Source organism: Wasmannia auropunctata, unplaced genomic scaffold, assembly GCF_000956235.1.
Source record: "Wasmannia auropunctata unplaced genomic scaffold, wasmannia.A_1.0 LD336038.1, whole genome shotgun sequence".
Lineage (NCBI taxonomy): Eukaryota > Metazoa > Arthropoda > Insecta > Hymenoptera > Formicidae > Wasmannia > Wasmannia auropunctata.
The window spans coordinates 1,252,096-1,265,857 of record NW_012026852.1 but is presented as its reverse complement, the minus strand read 5'-3'; the positions used below and the strand labels follow the sequence as shown (position 1 = coordinate 1,265,857).

The 13,762-nt window shown below is 42.7% G+C and overlaps 2 protein-coding genes across 2 annotated transcripts; both read right to left on the bottom strand.

The window, feature by feature from the left end:
- Nucleotides 1-6,233: 6,233 nt before the first annotated feature.
- On the bottom strand, nt 6,234-9,847 carry LOC105452119. The gene is made up of 4 exons (XM_011692973.1): nt 9,409-9,847; nt 8,130-8,957; nt 7,723-7,851; nt 6,234-7,585 (listed from the first exon to the last, which is right to left on the bottom strand). The coding sequence occupies exons 1-4, from the start codon at nt 9,752-9,754 to the stop codon at nt 6,234-6,236; spliced, it is 2,655 nt and encodes an 884-aa protein (XP_011691275.1). The 5' UTR covers nt 9,755-9,847.
- Nucleotides 9,848-10,170: 323 nt separating this feature from the next.
- LOC105452053 (translocating chain-associated membrane protein 1) lies at nt 10,171-13,760 on the bottom strand. Its single transcript, XM_011692864.1, has 7 exons — nt 13,476-13,760; nt 12,754-12,930; nt 12,544-12,659; nt 12,243-12,455; nt 12,053-12,162; nt 11,650-11,937; nt 10,171-11,534 (listed from the first exon to the last, which is right to left on the bottom strand). The coding sequence occupies exons 1-7, from the start codon at nt 13,605-13,607 to the stop codon at nt 11,434-11,436; spliced, it is 1,137 nt and encodes a 378-aa protein (XP_011691166.1). The 5' UTR covers nt 13,608-13,760; the 3' UTR covers nt 10,171-11,433.
- Nucleotides 13,761-13,762: the final 2 nt, after the last annotated feature.

Genomic DNA, 13,762 nt, shown 5'->3' with positions numbered 1-13,762 from the left:
AATGACAAATAGAATAATCTCCTCAGTACGTTATGTATTTATAACGTTACGCACCTAGTCGACAAATTGTTTATACATATATTATATTTTGCGTAACCATTTGATATCGATTCAAAGCGCCGCTGAACTGTGGGACGAGGTTACTATTGATCTGCAAAACCCGGCTTGCGTAACGAACTTGTGTTTGCCCGATTAAAATAGGCTTCGTGTGTTAAACGAATATATTTAACTATTCATTACAGAGAGAGAGAGAGAGAGAGAGAGAGAGAGAGAGAGAGAGAGAGAGAGAGAGAGAGTCGCGGGACATCGATCCGATAATACACAGCTAGGGTTTATCGCTTGATTCGCATGAAAATTCAACCGAGACACCACTTTTAATTACAGATGCAGAGCACAACGGCTTCTATTGTACATGCCTCCGGATTAATTACCGATTTAATTAAATTGCAGTAATTAGCAACAGACTGATTACACGAGAAAGAAACGAGTGGCGAGGTCACGGTGATGGCGATACGAGTTCGCGGCACGAGAGAAACGTGTTGTTTCTTCGAAAATAAAGTGACATCCCCGTTACGTACAGCACGGGGGAAACGTTGCGCGTTTTTAATAAATGATTACGAAATCGCGCCTCAGTGGACAAGTTTGTAAAGCGAAAGATGCGTCCGCATTGTAAGGGCCTGGCGGAACGACGACGACGACGACGGTGGGTCTCCCGCGATGTAATTCATGCGGTAATCACCAGGGTTCCATTCAGGAGGGCCATAATCGAGTTGCGGGGACAACAATGGGATTGTGCAGTTTATTTCACCACGGTCCGCGTAGTCTCGGGGTAAAAGGTATACCGGGCGAGACGAAGTTCGCGGAGGAAAACGGGAGGGAGGAGGCGGTGGGCAGAGTGTGGAAAGTATCGGCTCGCTATTTCACGACGATGACGCAACGGACGTTAGTGCAAACTGTCGCAATTGTTGCTCGACGGCAATTACGCGCAAGCCGCGTACCTGCGCATGTACCGTTTCCTTTCTGGCGGTTCTGCTTCGCGAGAAAGTATTTCTTTATATTTTTCTTTAATTGCGCGAAAGGAAACTGCGTGAGGAAAAATCATAATTATCATTTTACTGTCTGTTACGCGCGAATCAGTCATACGACTGCATGACGATTGTCTTCTTCACTACACACACTTCGCGTGTTATTTAACCTTTTAAATGAATATTGCATACAGTTCAGCCATCTAAGCTATATGCCAAAAAATAAAGGAAGAGATATCGACTGTTCTTCAGCGTAAAGATGATCACACTCGACGAATTAAACATGCAACTTCCCTGTTCGTGAAGGATTATTAGTAATAAATGATAAAATTTCAAATTATCGAAAGTCACAAGATGTCGCAGTGACAAGATATCAAAAATATAATTTGTGAAATATGATATGTATCAGGATCTTAAATTACAACTTTTATTATCGAATCTATTTACGCCAGATCTGTTTATTTCTAAAAATTGTGATTTCTATTTTACATTAGAAGAAAATAATAAACTATAAATAACATATTATTAATTATAATATATATTTCAGTATTACACACAATTTAATATTTTTCGTATAAAAATATTACACATCATCATTTTTTTAAAACATCTTGCAGTTTTTGTGATGCCGCGTGAAATTTTGTTCTCTACTTAATTATTTGTCAAATAATACATTTTCTACTCCTATAAATTCTAATGAAATGTTATCGAAAGAAACACTGCACTCCGAAAAGATACGGTGCCGCGTTCCTTAATTAAATCCTTTGAGTAACTTTTCGAGAGTTCCGTATTACTCTTATTTTGTGTATCACAAATAGACGAAGATTCTCCCTGCTCATTGTACTGCGTAATCGCTATAATTCGCTATAATTCGCTATTCTCATTGCATAAGAAAGGATATTTACCTTCACAATATCTTTGACCGAGTTACCATGCATGTCCATAATAAAACTTTATCTTCGTTGCATTCAAAATTTATATAATTAAATTTTATAAATTTATACAATTAAATTATACACTATTATATAACTATATAATAAATTATATAATTGTATAATATAATAAATTAAATTATAATTCAAAATGTTATAGATACAGTATCGCAAAATCACCATCTTCAATTTTCGCGAAGATAATATTGTTAGATTATCATTGGATTAGCATCATTATTGAATCATGTTCTTACAATTAGTTAAGAAAGAAAATATTGTTATCCTTATACCTCTTTTCTTATTGCACTTAAATTTGTTTAATTATTCATGGAAGAAATTTATCGAGGAATCGATCGCTTCGGAATACTTTATTATAGCAGTTATAGTAAGCGATTTTGATAATAACCGTTTACTTATTTAAAGTGCTGTTAATCGTTTTTCATACGGGGGGGGGGGGGCAGAGGAGATCCTTTTAGCACGCTGCAAATAAACGATGAATACTCTCTTAGAATAGTTACAGTCATTTATTCGTTTTCACATATAAAACGTATCAAGAGGAGAACGGCCCGCGTTTATATTTTTCGAGGGCTCCCCCTTACTCTTGCTACATCTTCTATTGCGCAAAACCATTATGACATAATACAAAAATGACTCTCCCTAAAAATCCATAATGAGTGTCTCCGTACGTTCATTCGGAGTTCGGAGTAGATAGATTACGCCTGCTTTAAAATCTCTCTTTCTCTCCCACTCTCTTTCTCCCTCTCTCCCTCGACGCTTTACTTATTCGTTATCGTAATACGTAATATTTGACATATTATCCTGTCGCTCTATAACTAAATATTCTTCTCTATACATTCTCTATGATTTATTCCATAAATTCCATACGCTTCTTTTTACACTATATATTGTTGTTAAGATTAGTTCATATAATAGTAGTCGTGCGATTTTCTAACGATATCAACCGGCCTTATTTTCATCTCCTCGCGATTACTTATTACATACATTATTTATCGTAATATTTTCATACTTAAAGCGGTGTACAATGAGACTGTGAGATTTAAGATTTAAGAAATTAACTAATCACAGTCGATTATTCCCCTCACATTCGACTGATGTGTGATTGGGTGATTTCTTAAATCCATGACACACAGAAAAACTCAAGCAGTAAGACGTAAGCGATGAAAAAATCAACATGTTGAATTTGCTACTGCTTACTTTATGGCCTCTCATTCTCGATTGTGATTGGTCGACTCGCTTACCGCTTACGTCTTTCTGCTTAAGTTTTTCTGTGTGCCATAGCCCTTAGTCTTAAAATCTCATTGCAGATGACACCGCTTAAAATTCACATAAAAAGGAAAAAAAAAGACAGTTGAAAGACTACATTCTTGCGGCATGCAGAGGACCATAGGACAACAAACATTTCGTGCAATATTTTTTAACGGCGAAAACATATATAATCGTTGCGTTTACATAAAATCAGATATGGAATCAGAAAAAATTCTGGAAGGTTAGTAACAGGAGTGATAAAAACATCCTCCCTCTTCACCACAATCGTTTCATATCCTTTGTTGGCTCCCGTTTATCCCGCACTAACGAGGAAACTTTCGGAAGCCTCTTTGAATTCGCAAATTCCGGATTTGTCGTAGAACAGTACGGAATGAAAGACCGTCCCTTTTTATTAATTTTTTTTTTGCCCGGCTGCTCTAGGAGAAAAAAATACCCGCAGCTCATTAAAATTGTTTCCGACATTGGGTATCCGCGAATGTCTCCCCATCCTTATCGTTTACCGTTTCCGCGCGCGCGAGAGCGCTTCTATAAGAATATCCTCTACTTAATAATACGGACATTAAAGAGAACGTTTTCTGTATTTAAATAGCGTTCGGCAAAGAAATCTCTCTCTCTCTCTCTTCTGTTGCGATACTTAAGGGATTATGGCTGCGTTGCGTCGAGAGTATATCCTCGTTTTGATTTACCATCGGAATAATGATTATTTCGTCGCTTGCAACACGGCGGTGAAAAAACTCAATCGGCTTGGCTCGAGTCACGATGCGTGTAACGAATATTTTTGCTCCGCAGTGACAATTTTTTTCTTTTTTTAAAAACAAAAAGTCAACGTTTTTCTGGTCAACGGTAAATACCGATGAGAAAGAATTAATTGCGCTAGTCCCGGAAAAAAAAAATCCTTAAATTCTTAAATTCAGAATATATAATTAATATTCTTCGTTAAATTATATGATTCCATCTGTTGGAAGTATATTTGTCCCACTATTACAAATACAAAACACGCGAGTTCACCTGCGACAGCAGGTTTCGCGTAAAACGCTATCGTCAGTAATCGCTAACGATAGGGACGAATTTTGGATAAAATACTGCGACAGTATCACAAGTGCGAAGGAACGCGAAAGACGACGCGAATTTACATCTATATTTTCAACAAAAAAAAAAATTATTCTTAAAGGTATACGTGTAGAATATGTACGATGTGAACGTATAGCCAGCGTGTGTATATACGGGCGAGAGAGAATTCGAGCCTGCCGAAAACGGAGCTGTGAGCTGCGAAGGAACTGTAGCTCGCGAACCAAGTTTCCTGATGAAACTAAGCCCCCGCGCCCGTCGAGTCAACGTCCGTCACACACGAGTCGCGCAAAGTGTATAAATCTTCTCTTAATATAACGCTTAATTTGTAACAATTAATTCGATTGCAATACGATAATCAAGGCCGTCGAAGCTGACAGTAGACGCGATATCAAGTGAATTCTCCTTATCAAACATATAGTCTCTCTCTTTTTTTTAACGCTATACACGATTATCCATTATAATTTGCTTTTCCCGATGGTGTCGGTGTACAAATGTCACGTAACAAACTTTACATATATTTAAGACTGGGTCCCCGTGAACATTAGTTGAAAGGTAAACCAAGTTTCAAACGATCTCTATTTTCATGCGTAAAAAGAAAGCCTAAGTGAGCTCGATCAAACCTCCCTCGAATGCGACTAATTTTCACGGGGACGGCACATAGAAATATAAATATACAAATCTCGCGATAAAGCAGCTCCTCTCCGTCGAAAGCGTTTCCGTTCGGAAATCACGTAATGAGCGACATACCGCACGGCGATCACTACGCGATTTAGCGCTCTGCTGGAAGCGGAGGAACGAAAGATCAGCTGTCAACGCATAATCGAACTTTTAAGAAAGAAGCCAATTTTGCGTATACCTAATATTGTTATGGGGCTGCTGCAACGAGTGTAGCTGTTACCGTCAAAACCTATGACAGTTAAAACTCGATTTCACTAGTTAAAGTTAGTTTTAAATTTAATTAAAACAAAGTCTATAATTGTATCACATGGGTTTTCGACTTTCCACGCGTAGTGAGATCCAATCTTCCTCCCATTTACGGGACAAAACGAGGTCTATAATTATACTGTCCACAAAGATTTTCGATTTTACGTCTAATCATTCTGTTTTTAATTTCTGTCATCAATTATTCTAGTTTTAATTAGTGAATTCGGGTTTTAATGGATTTAATGGGTTTTGACGGTAACATAACGACTTAAACTTACTTAAATGGACAAGCTCTCTTAAAAAATAAGTGTAGTCACTGTACAAAACTACAGTTTCAATCTCGCACATGTCTCGCCGTCGAAAATTACGGACGTGCACTCGATTCTCTTTTTTTTTTCTTCCCTTCAGTCAAAATGTAACAACGTCTCGCTCGAATATTGTCACTCTTCGTTTTGATTATAGTACGAGCTCTCATTTTACTCTTTCCGAGGATTAATAAAAATATAGATACGAGATGTTCCGAAAAAATTCCAACCTTAATCTTAAAAAATTCGTTCGCTGAACAAAAAGGATCTGTCGGTCAAAGATTTGTTGAAATTTAGGCCGGGCGTTCCAGGGCACACATATTGTATACACGAGCACAAGCCGTGTTTTTCGCCATCGCGATTTTTTTTTTAACGCGCACGATCGACGATGCGTTTAGGAACAAAAACGGCACAATAGACGTTCCATCGCGTGTGGACACACCGAAAATGATGTTTACAATAATTCGAAGATCCAAACCGCCTTTCCCGCCCCCCCCCCCTCCAATTCGTACTCACGCAGTGTATCCCAGGTACATATATTCGATAAAGACGCAAAATGATTCGTTTTAAAAAATACACATGACACTATACAAAAGTCGCGGTCTCAATCTCGAATCTTCGTTCGTCAAACGTATGGCTCGTAGGAACATCCAATTGTGTGGAGGGTTCTCACGCGCCGGGCGGCGCGATTATCGCGCGCGGGTCTCGTCCTCGCGCGCGTCAACCGTGATCTTCATGCGTTTCGGCCGGCTGCGCCTCGCCTTGGTCGCCTTACTCGCGGCTCGGCTGACAATCGGCTTCCGTTTCGCGGTCTTGCGCGCACCCGCGGCGCTCGTCCTGTCCCGTGCCGTCCGCGCCGCGCCGGTCTCGAGCGCGTTCACGTTGTTCACGCTCCCCCCCTCGCCCTCGACGATCTTCCTCGAGCGTCTGGTGCGCCCTATTCGCTCCATCTCGTCGTACTCGGCCTGCAGGCGACGCGCCAGCTCGAAGTCCGCCTGCTCCTGCAGCAGCAGCCGCTCGATTCGCTGCTGCTCCTCGACCACCTCGTCGTCGTCCGAGAGGAACTTGCCGACGCAGGTGTCGGCCGTACGCTCGCCTTCCGGGACGCTACTCTCCTCCGTCTCGTCGCAAGACTCCGGCGGCGAGTCGTAATTGTACTTGCCGCTGTTCCTGTTACGCGCGCCGTCCGACTCGCCCGCCGTGACGGACGAGAGCCTCGTCGAGTTTCGCGCGGATTTCCTCACGCCGGACACGGTGTCAGTCGCGAGCTCGCTCTTCTCCAGATCCTCCGTACTGTTCTGAGAATTTTTACTCACTTTTCGCCGTTTCGTCCTCCTCGTGGAATTCCCGTCGTCTATACTCTCCTGGGACGTCGAGAACGTGGCTTCATCCACCGCGGGACTCTCATCCGTCCTCGCGGGTAACGCTTTCTTCTTCGTTGCCGCTCTGCTTCTTTTGGACGCGCTGAACTCCACCCCGGGAACTTCCAACGTCTTCTCCGGACTCTTCTTTTCCGCGTTTTCTTTCCTCCTTTTAATTCGCTCGGCTATATTTTCGACGGCCACGTCATCGTTGCCGTTCTGCTTGCCGCCAGCTTGCGGGCTTGCTTTACCGAACGACGAATTGGAGCCGGTCGGATCGCCCTCCTGCTTCTCCTCTTCGTCTATCACATTCACAATGATTTCCTTTCTACTGCTCCGCAGATTTCTGTGTCGCTTAGATTTCGCCACCATACCGTTTCGTATGCTCGGTCTCCAGGACTTGCGTGCTTTCCTCGCGTCCCATTCGTCGTCCAACTTCTTGCTCACCTTAGTGCCATTGATTATTCTGTTCGCATTCTTCGTATAATTTTTGTTGCTATCGAACGACGATTCGGATATAGAATCGACTGCGTCATTTGTCTGTGCCTTCGTCGTCGACTTATTCGACATCGTTTGAGAATGAATGAGTGACGTCGATGGTTTCTGATCAATCGGCGTCCCCGTGTTATCCTTCAAACTGTGCGTAACGTGCTTTTCCTTTGCGTCCTGTCTTATTTTACCTGTAACAGCACCTTGCAATTTAATTTTAAAAAAACTAGAACTATATCTTCACGCGATTTTAATAAAAAATCTAATTGGTCGTACAATCATATCTATAATATATATATATTTGCATGAACAGGCATCCATAATTTACCTCTGAAGGCGCTCCAAGAGCATCCGATACGTTTCACGTATGTCGGCGATGGAGCTTTTGGCACTGCGTTAGACACCTTCTTCAAAATAGGGATCACCCTAATCAACTTCGGATCTATTTGTTTTCCATCTAGGAGCAGATACACGAAAGTAAGATTATTTTATTTTTTTATATTTGAGATAACTATAACCAATTTATACACGATTATCTAACGATTCATCTGTCTAATAGTTACACACGTGTAAGAAGATTATTAATAAATAGGATCCCTTATTGTTTCTATAAAAAGGTTGTTAAAAAATTTACAACGAATTATTATACCAAGTTGTAATTATATTGAATTATAAGTGTCTCATGAATTATGAATTATAACTGTTTCTCTCCTTCTTTCTGACAGATAGACATACCTGAAGAAATTTGCAATTTCGTCCTCGGCGCCGTCTTGATCGGTTTAAAGTGATGGATCTCCTGATTTATGCTGTCGTGACTGCCGGAGCTCTCGGCGCTCCCTATCCTCTTGTCGTCGTCGGCCAGCGTCATGCACACCTCCACCCCGAGACTCTTCTTCTTGCTGTTCACCACGTCGCTCGGTACCCGCAACTCCTCCTTCGTCTCCGTCGCGGGAGCTCTGGACGTGGAGCATCCGGGAGCATCCATTGAGTAATTCGAGGCGTAGGGTTGGGTGAACTTCGAGACCGTCTGATGCCTCTTCACGACGGCGTTGTGAACGGGCTTCTGGCAGCAGTACGGATTGTTATGGACGCCGGACGCGTTCGCCTCCTTAGAGCCGTGCACGGAGTACATCTTGGACAGCAGCGCGTTCATCCTCGTTTTCGAGTTGTCTCTGACCGCCTCGGGAAGACCCATGTGCCTGCCCTCCAGGCACGCGGTTTCGGCCAGTGGCGCTTCGGCGTGGTTTACACGCACCGGCGCGTAGTTGAACTTGGACTCGTTGAAAACACCGTAACCCGGCACGGACGCGCCCATGCATTCGTTGTAACACTTCGCAGCCTCCTTCTGCTGCTGCTTCGCCAGGGTCTTGGCCAGCAGCTGGTCCTGCGCCAGCTGCGCCAGCAGCAGCTGATCCTCCACCTGAATCTTCTGGATCAAGGCCTCGCTGGCCATTTGCTCGGCCTGCCTCTGACGACGCATCTCTTCCTCGGCCATTTGTAGTTGAGCCTTGTACTCCCGGTGTATCTCTCCGGCCGCGCTGAGTATTCTGTTCGCCGCATAATCTGCACGAGAAGGAAAACGCACTTCAGTAGTATCTCATGAGAAAATCATGCTCGATACACAAAGTACCACATGTATTCTTCAATCATCATCATTTTGTTCTCCATACGTATACCATACAATTGAGATGTAATCACGGCGCTTATTAATGCCCGTATTAAGCTGAAAATCGCTTCTGCGGGAACAAAGTAAGTCGACGCTGCGGACTAAAGAAACGACAACGCCGACAGCAGTCGAGATTACATAACCCACAGAGGTATCTTATCGGAAGCGTGCGAAATGTCATTCAATAAGTAAACATAATGGCTTAGGTTATGTTATTTGTTTATTGCTGGCCACGCACAAGAGGATATGTGCATGTGCGTGCGCGCGTATGCGCGCGGGTGCGGACGTACGCGAGCGTGTGTTGCGTGTACGTGTGTATACGAGCGCGTATACATGCGCGTCACTCACCAGCGTCCAAGCCGAGGTCCCCCTCCTCCTCGCCATTGTGCTTGCTCTCGACCTCCTTCGGGAACTTGGACCTGATGAGCTCCCAGAGGCCGTGGTTCACCAGGGTCTCGGACTTGGTGGCGGTGCGCAGCCAGGAGCCCACCCGCACCCGGCACAGCGGGCAGCTCAGGCTGTTGTGCTCGAACGTGCCCTGCAGGCAGCGCAGGCAGAGGTTATGTGTGCACGGCAGCGTCACTGGCTCGATCAGGATGCCGCGGCATATCGGGCACGTCAGGTCGCGCAGATGCACGTCCGCGGTACGCGACACCGTGAGGTCCAGCAGCTTCGACGTGCGCTTCAAATACATTTTCCCATATTCGTACGACACCACAGCTATGACGGCTTGCCGAAATACTGACCGCTGGTGGCCCCCGCTGGGGCCGCTGCTGGCTGGCTGATGGCTCGCTTGCACTGCGCCTGTCTACACCAGCGCCTGCCATCGGGGATGTCACGCAGCATCGCTGTCATCTGTCGTTCCGAACCGATAGGGCAGTGCTCTTTCCCGTCTGTTCCCGTCTATGAACTCGAAAGCTTTTTTTTTTTATATAAAAAAAACATCACGAAGATATCCAATTAAAATTAGTTAAATTCTTACCTTCTTAAAATATTCATGGAATCTTTTTCCTCTTTCTCGCATTATTTAAAAATATTTAAGCCACATTGAAAAAATCATCATATTAAAAAAAATAGATGTATGTAAGAAAGACAAAACTGTGCATCTCGTTCATTTAATACAATTATTATTTAACAAGATAGTCAATAAATTTTTAAACAATTGCGTTACATATTCCATCTCCTGGAAAAAAATAGATCATAGACGCAAATAAGAAATTGATTGCGTGTCGCACGATTGAGAATAGAATTAAAAATAGAAATTCGACAGTATATAAGATTGCATGTGGAAACATCTTTAAAAAGTGACATCTCAAAAATTTGTTTTTTTCTTGATCTACGGTTCATCTTCCTTGGAATAGCAATTTTAAAGAAATAATTATTCGCAGAGCACTGTAATAACGAGACTCTTTCCATCGAAATATATATTGTATATATTAAAAAATAGTAAAACTTATATTTAGGTGTAACAATATAGTAATTCCGTAATAAGATATGTATATATTTTTACGTGGCATAATTCTTGTAACGCATTAGTGGTCCGGAGTATTATCTCGTGCATTATATCTATGTACTTTTTTTACCTTGTAACTTAACGCTATCGTAATAAGTTTGTCTTTAATCTATTTGAATGTTCTATTCCAAGGATAATTCAGGATAACAAGCAAGACCGATCCAAGTTTTGATCGATCATCTGTCGTTGGAGCTCAGCGCTTTCTCTCTTCGATCTCTTCCCCGTCTGAATCAGCAAGGCGGAGGAAAGATCGAAGGTCTGGAAAATCTTGAATGGGTCTATGTACATTTTAACCGATTCTAAATTCATCGAAAGAAATCAGTGCGCAAAAAAATTTATAAAGAATTTTAAATAACAGCAAATAGGGGGATAAAATCGTATAAATTTCTCTTAATTAGATTGTAAATGACGCGCGTTTGCATGCGTTGGAAAACGTACGGCAACGCGCATAAAAAGACAACGTACCAAAGTGCACGCGTTAATATTCTGCGATTCTGTATGAATGTAACATTTCATCCGTATAATTTATATGAAAGCGATAAAATGGAAAAAAATTTATGTTAATTAAAAACATCCGCTGGCGTAGCGAATATCATACATGCCTGTATCTGTCATGAAACATTTAAAATCCGTTTTTCGTCTGTGCCAAAATGTCAAGTAACGGGATACTTCAGCGTTCTGCACGACGCGACTTTTAATCGTTATGGAAGCTTCACATTTCTCTTTTTTTTTTTGACATTTTAAGAATGCGTTTTTGTACACTTTAGTTGAACATTCTGTCCGTGACATATAGGCGAATAAAATCGAATGTCCAATCAGCCCCTTTGCGGGTTTGCTGATTTCTCGAATTTATTGAGCGTCTATTTTGCCTTGGCTGAAGGACGATTTCTCAGATGATTCTTCTTCGTCGCCTGGTCCACTTCTGGGAGATCGTCGTCCTCGGACACGGCTGATTTCTTGCCTGCGAACATACGATACACGTGCACTTTATTTCAATGAAATATAAATTCTGACGTAGATGGATAAAAATAAAACCGACAGTAAAGCGATAATAAGAAACGGAGAATCGTTCTCACCGTCTCGCTTCTTCAGCTTCTGCTTCGGCTTCGTCTTCACGACAACGGGCGCGGCGTTCTCGCGTGCACGCTTGATCTGCTTCGCAACGAAGACGTAAAGAAGGTAGCCTTGGAAGAGCGAGATAATCGACGCTGCCGAGAACTGCACAGCGGGATTATTGAAGTTGCCGGTGGCGTAGTCGAACTTGTACTCCTGCTTCCTCAAACCGTACAGGAACACCACGCACGTGAGTGCGATGGTTGCGATACGCGCGAACGCGTAAATCGAATTGGCAATCAGGAATGACACTGTAACAAATGTCAGACAAATATATTAATTATGCAATGTACGTTAACGCAATACACGTATGCCATACGATACGCTTGTGACACAGTAATTCAATTACTGATTAAGGCAGCTTACATTTCGTCCTCTTCTCTTTTTGACTGATAAAGTGAATCAGTCTGGCTGTGTGTAGCAGGATATCTCCCACATAGTGGACAGTTAACAAGATTAGGGCGAGATGTTGGAAGCTGTGAAGAATAATAAATACAAATTTTAGCACACAAACAGGCGAAAATTGAAAGTAAACGTCTATGTGTTATAATGTTACTTGAAGAAGTAAGCTGCGAATGTGAAGACTAATCCAACAGTTGCGTGGACAACGCGCTGCAGAATGTCCTCTTTCTTAATTCGTTGAAAGTAGAGCTCGGGATAACAGTGCAACCAGTAAGAGAGCTGGCTGATAAAGAATACCTTTAGGGTGGCGGACATCGGCGCCGGGTATTCCTCCCACAGTGTCCATATGTTCAAAAGTATATTTTCCCTGAAAGGAAAAAAAAACGTTATTCTGTCAATACTTACTTTCTCCCTTGCATTTCTCTTTATTATTTAATTATTAAAATCTGCATCACCTGATTATAATATCAATCGCCCACAATGCGGACAATGTATAAAATACTATCAACTGGCTGGACTCGTTAAACTTAGAAAGCTTTACTTTGCTGAGATGAAGTCGCTTGGAAATTTTCTGTGGACAAAAGTGATCGACAAGTGGAAATGAAGTATATAATTTTCTCCGTAGTCAGCTAATATTTAGTAGCCAGGGGAAGGTGTACACTTACATCAAATATATATTCCTGGAGCACAGCGTGCATTATAATGATTATCAAAAAGTAAAAGAATACTGCACATGCATCTTTCCATCCTGTAGCGTATTTCACCACTGTCATTGGTTCCTCGATAGTATTGGTCACATTATGGTGAATAGCAATAAACATGTAGGCCCATGGTGACGTAACCTGGTGGAAAATAACTACGTTATAAACGAATGGCTAGGCAAAAATACTTGTGTACACGCACACAGCTGCAATATAATTAGATATTTCAAAATAAATTCTAACGATCAGTAGACGCTCTTTTTTGTTCTTTTCTAAGATCGCTATAAAAAAAATTATAATAGAGCTGCAAATTTATAAATATAATACCGAATACAACATGATTATGTATAAGATATATCTATGACAATTAATATGTTCACGAATGTAATGAGGGCTCAAAAGTGAAAGACAAATCTTCGCAGATGTGACAGATAAAGATGCATGCGTATGTGTGACAAGTCCGACTTGTCTCGACGTCAACAACTCGTAACATATGGTCATCCTACTCCTCCAAATTTCCACGCGATCGACGGAGGTCTCGCGGGAGAAATTCGTGCAAGCGCGACTCATCCGTTTCGCCAAGAGTGAACGTAAATCGAAACGGATGTACATAAATTCTAACGGGTAGGAAGACCGGAGGAGCAAAAACGCCGGGGGAGCGCACGCGGCCGCCCAGGCACACCGACCTGCACCATGAGGCCGATCACGAAGACCATAGCCACGCAGGAGACGATGTCCGCATGGTTCTGTATGACGAACTCGTGGCTGAGGATCGGCGGGTTCTTGCTCGAGCTCTTGCGTCCCTTCACCGTAACCATCTTGGCCGACGAGAGCGTGCGTGTTCACTGCGTGGCGTACGCGGCACGACAGACGGGACCGGAGGACGGGCAGGCGACCCCAACCACCCAACCGCGAGAGAGAACCGGGCCACCACGGCGCGGCGTTTCACCGCGCGGAAACGTCATGCGCGTGT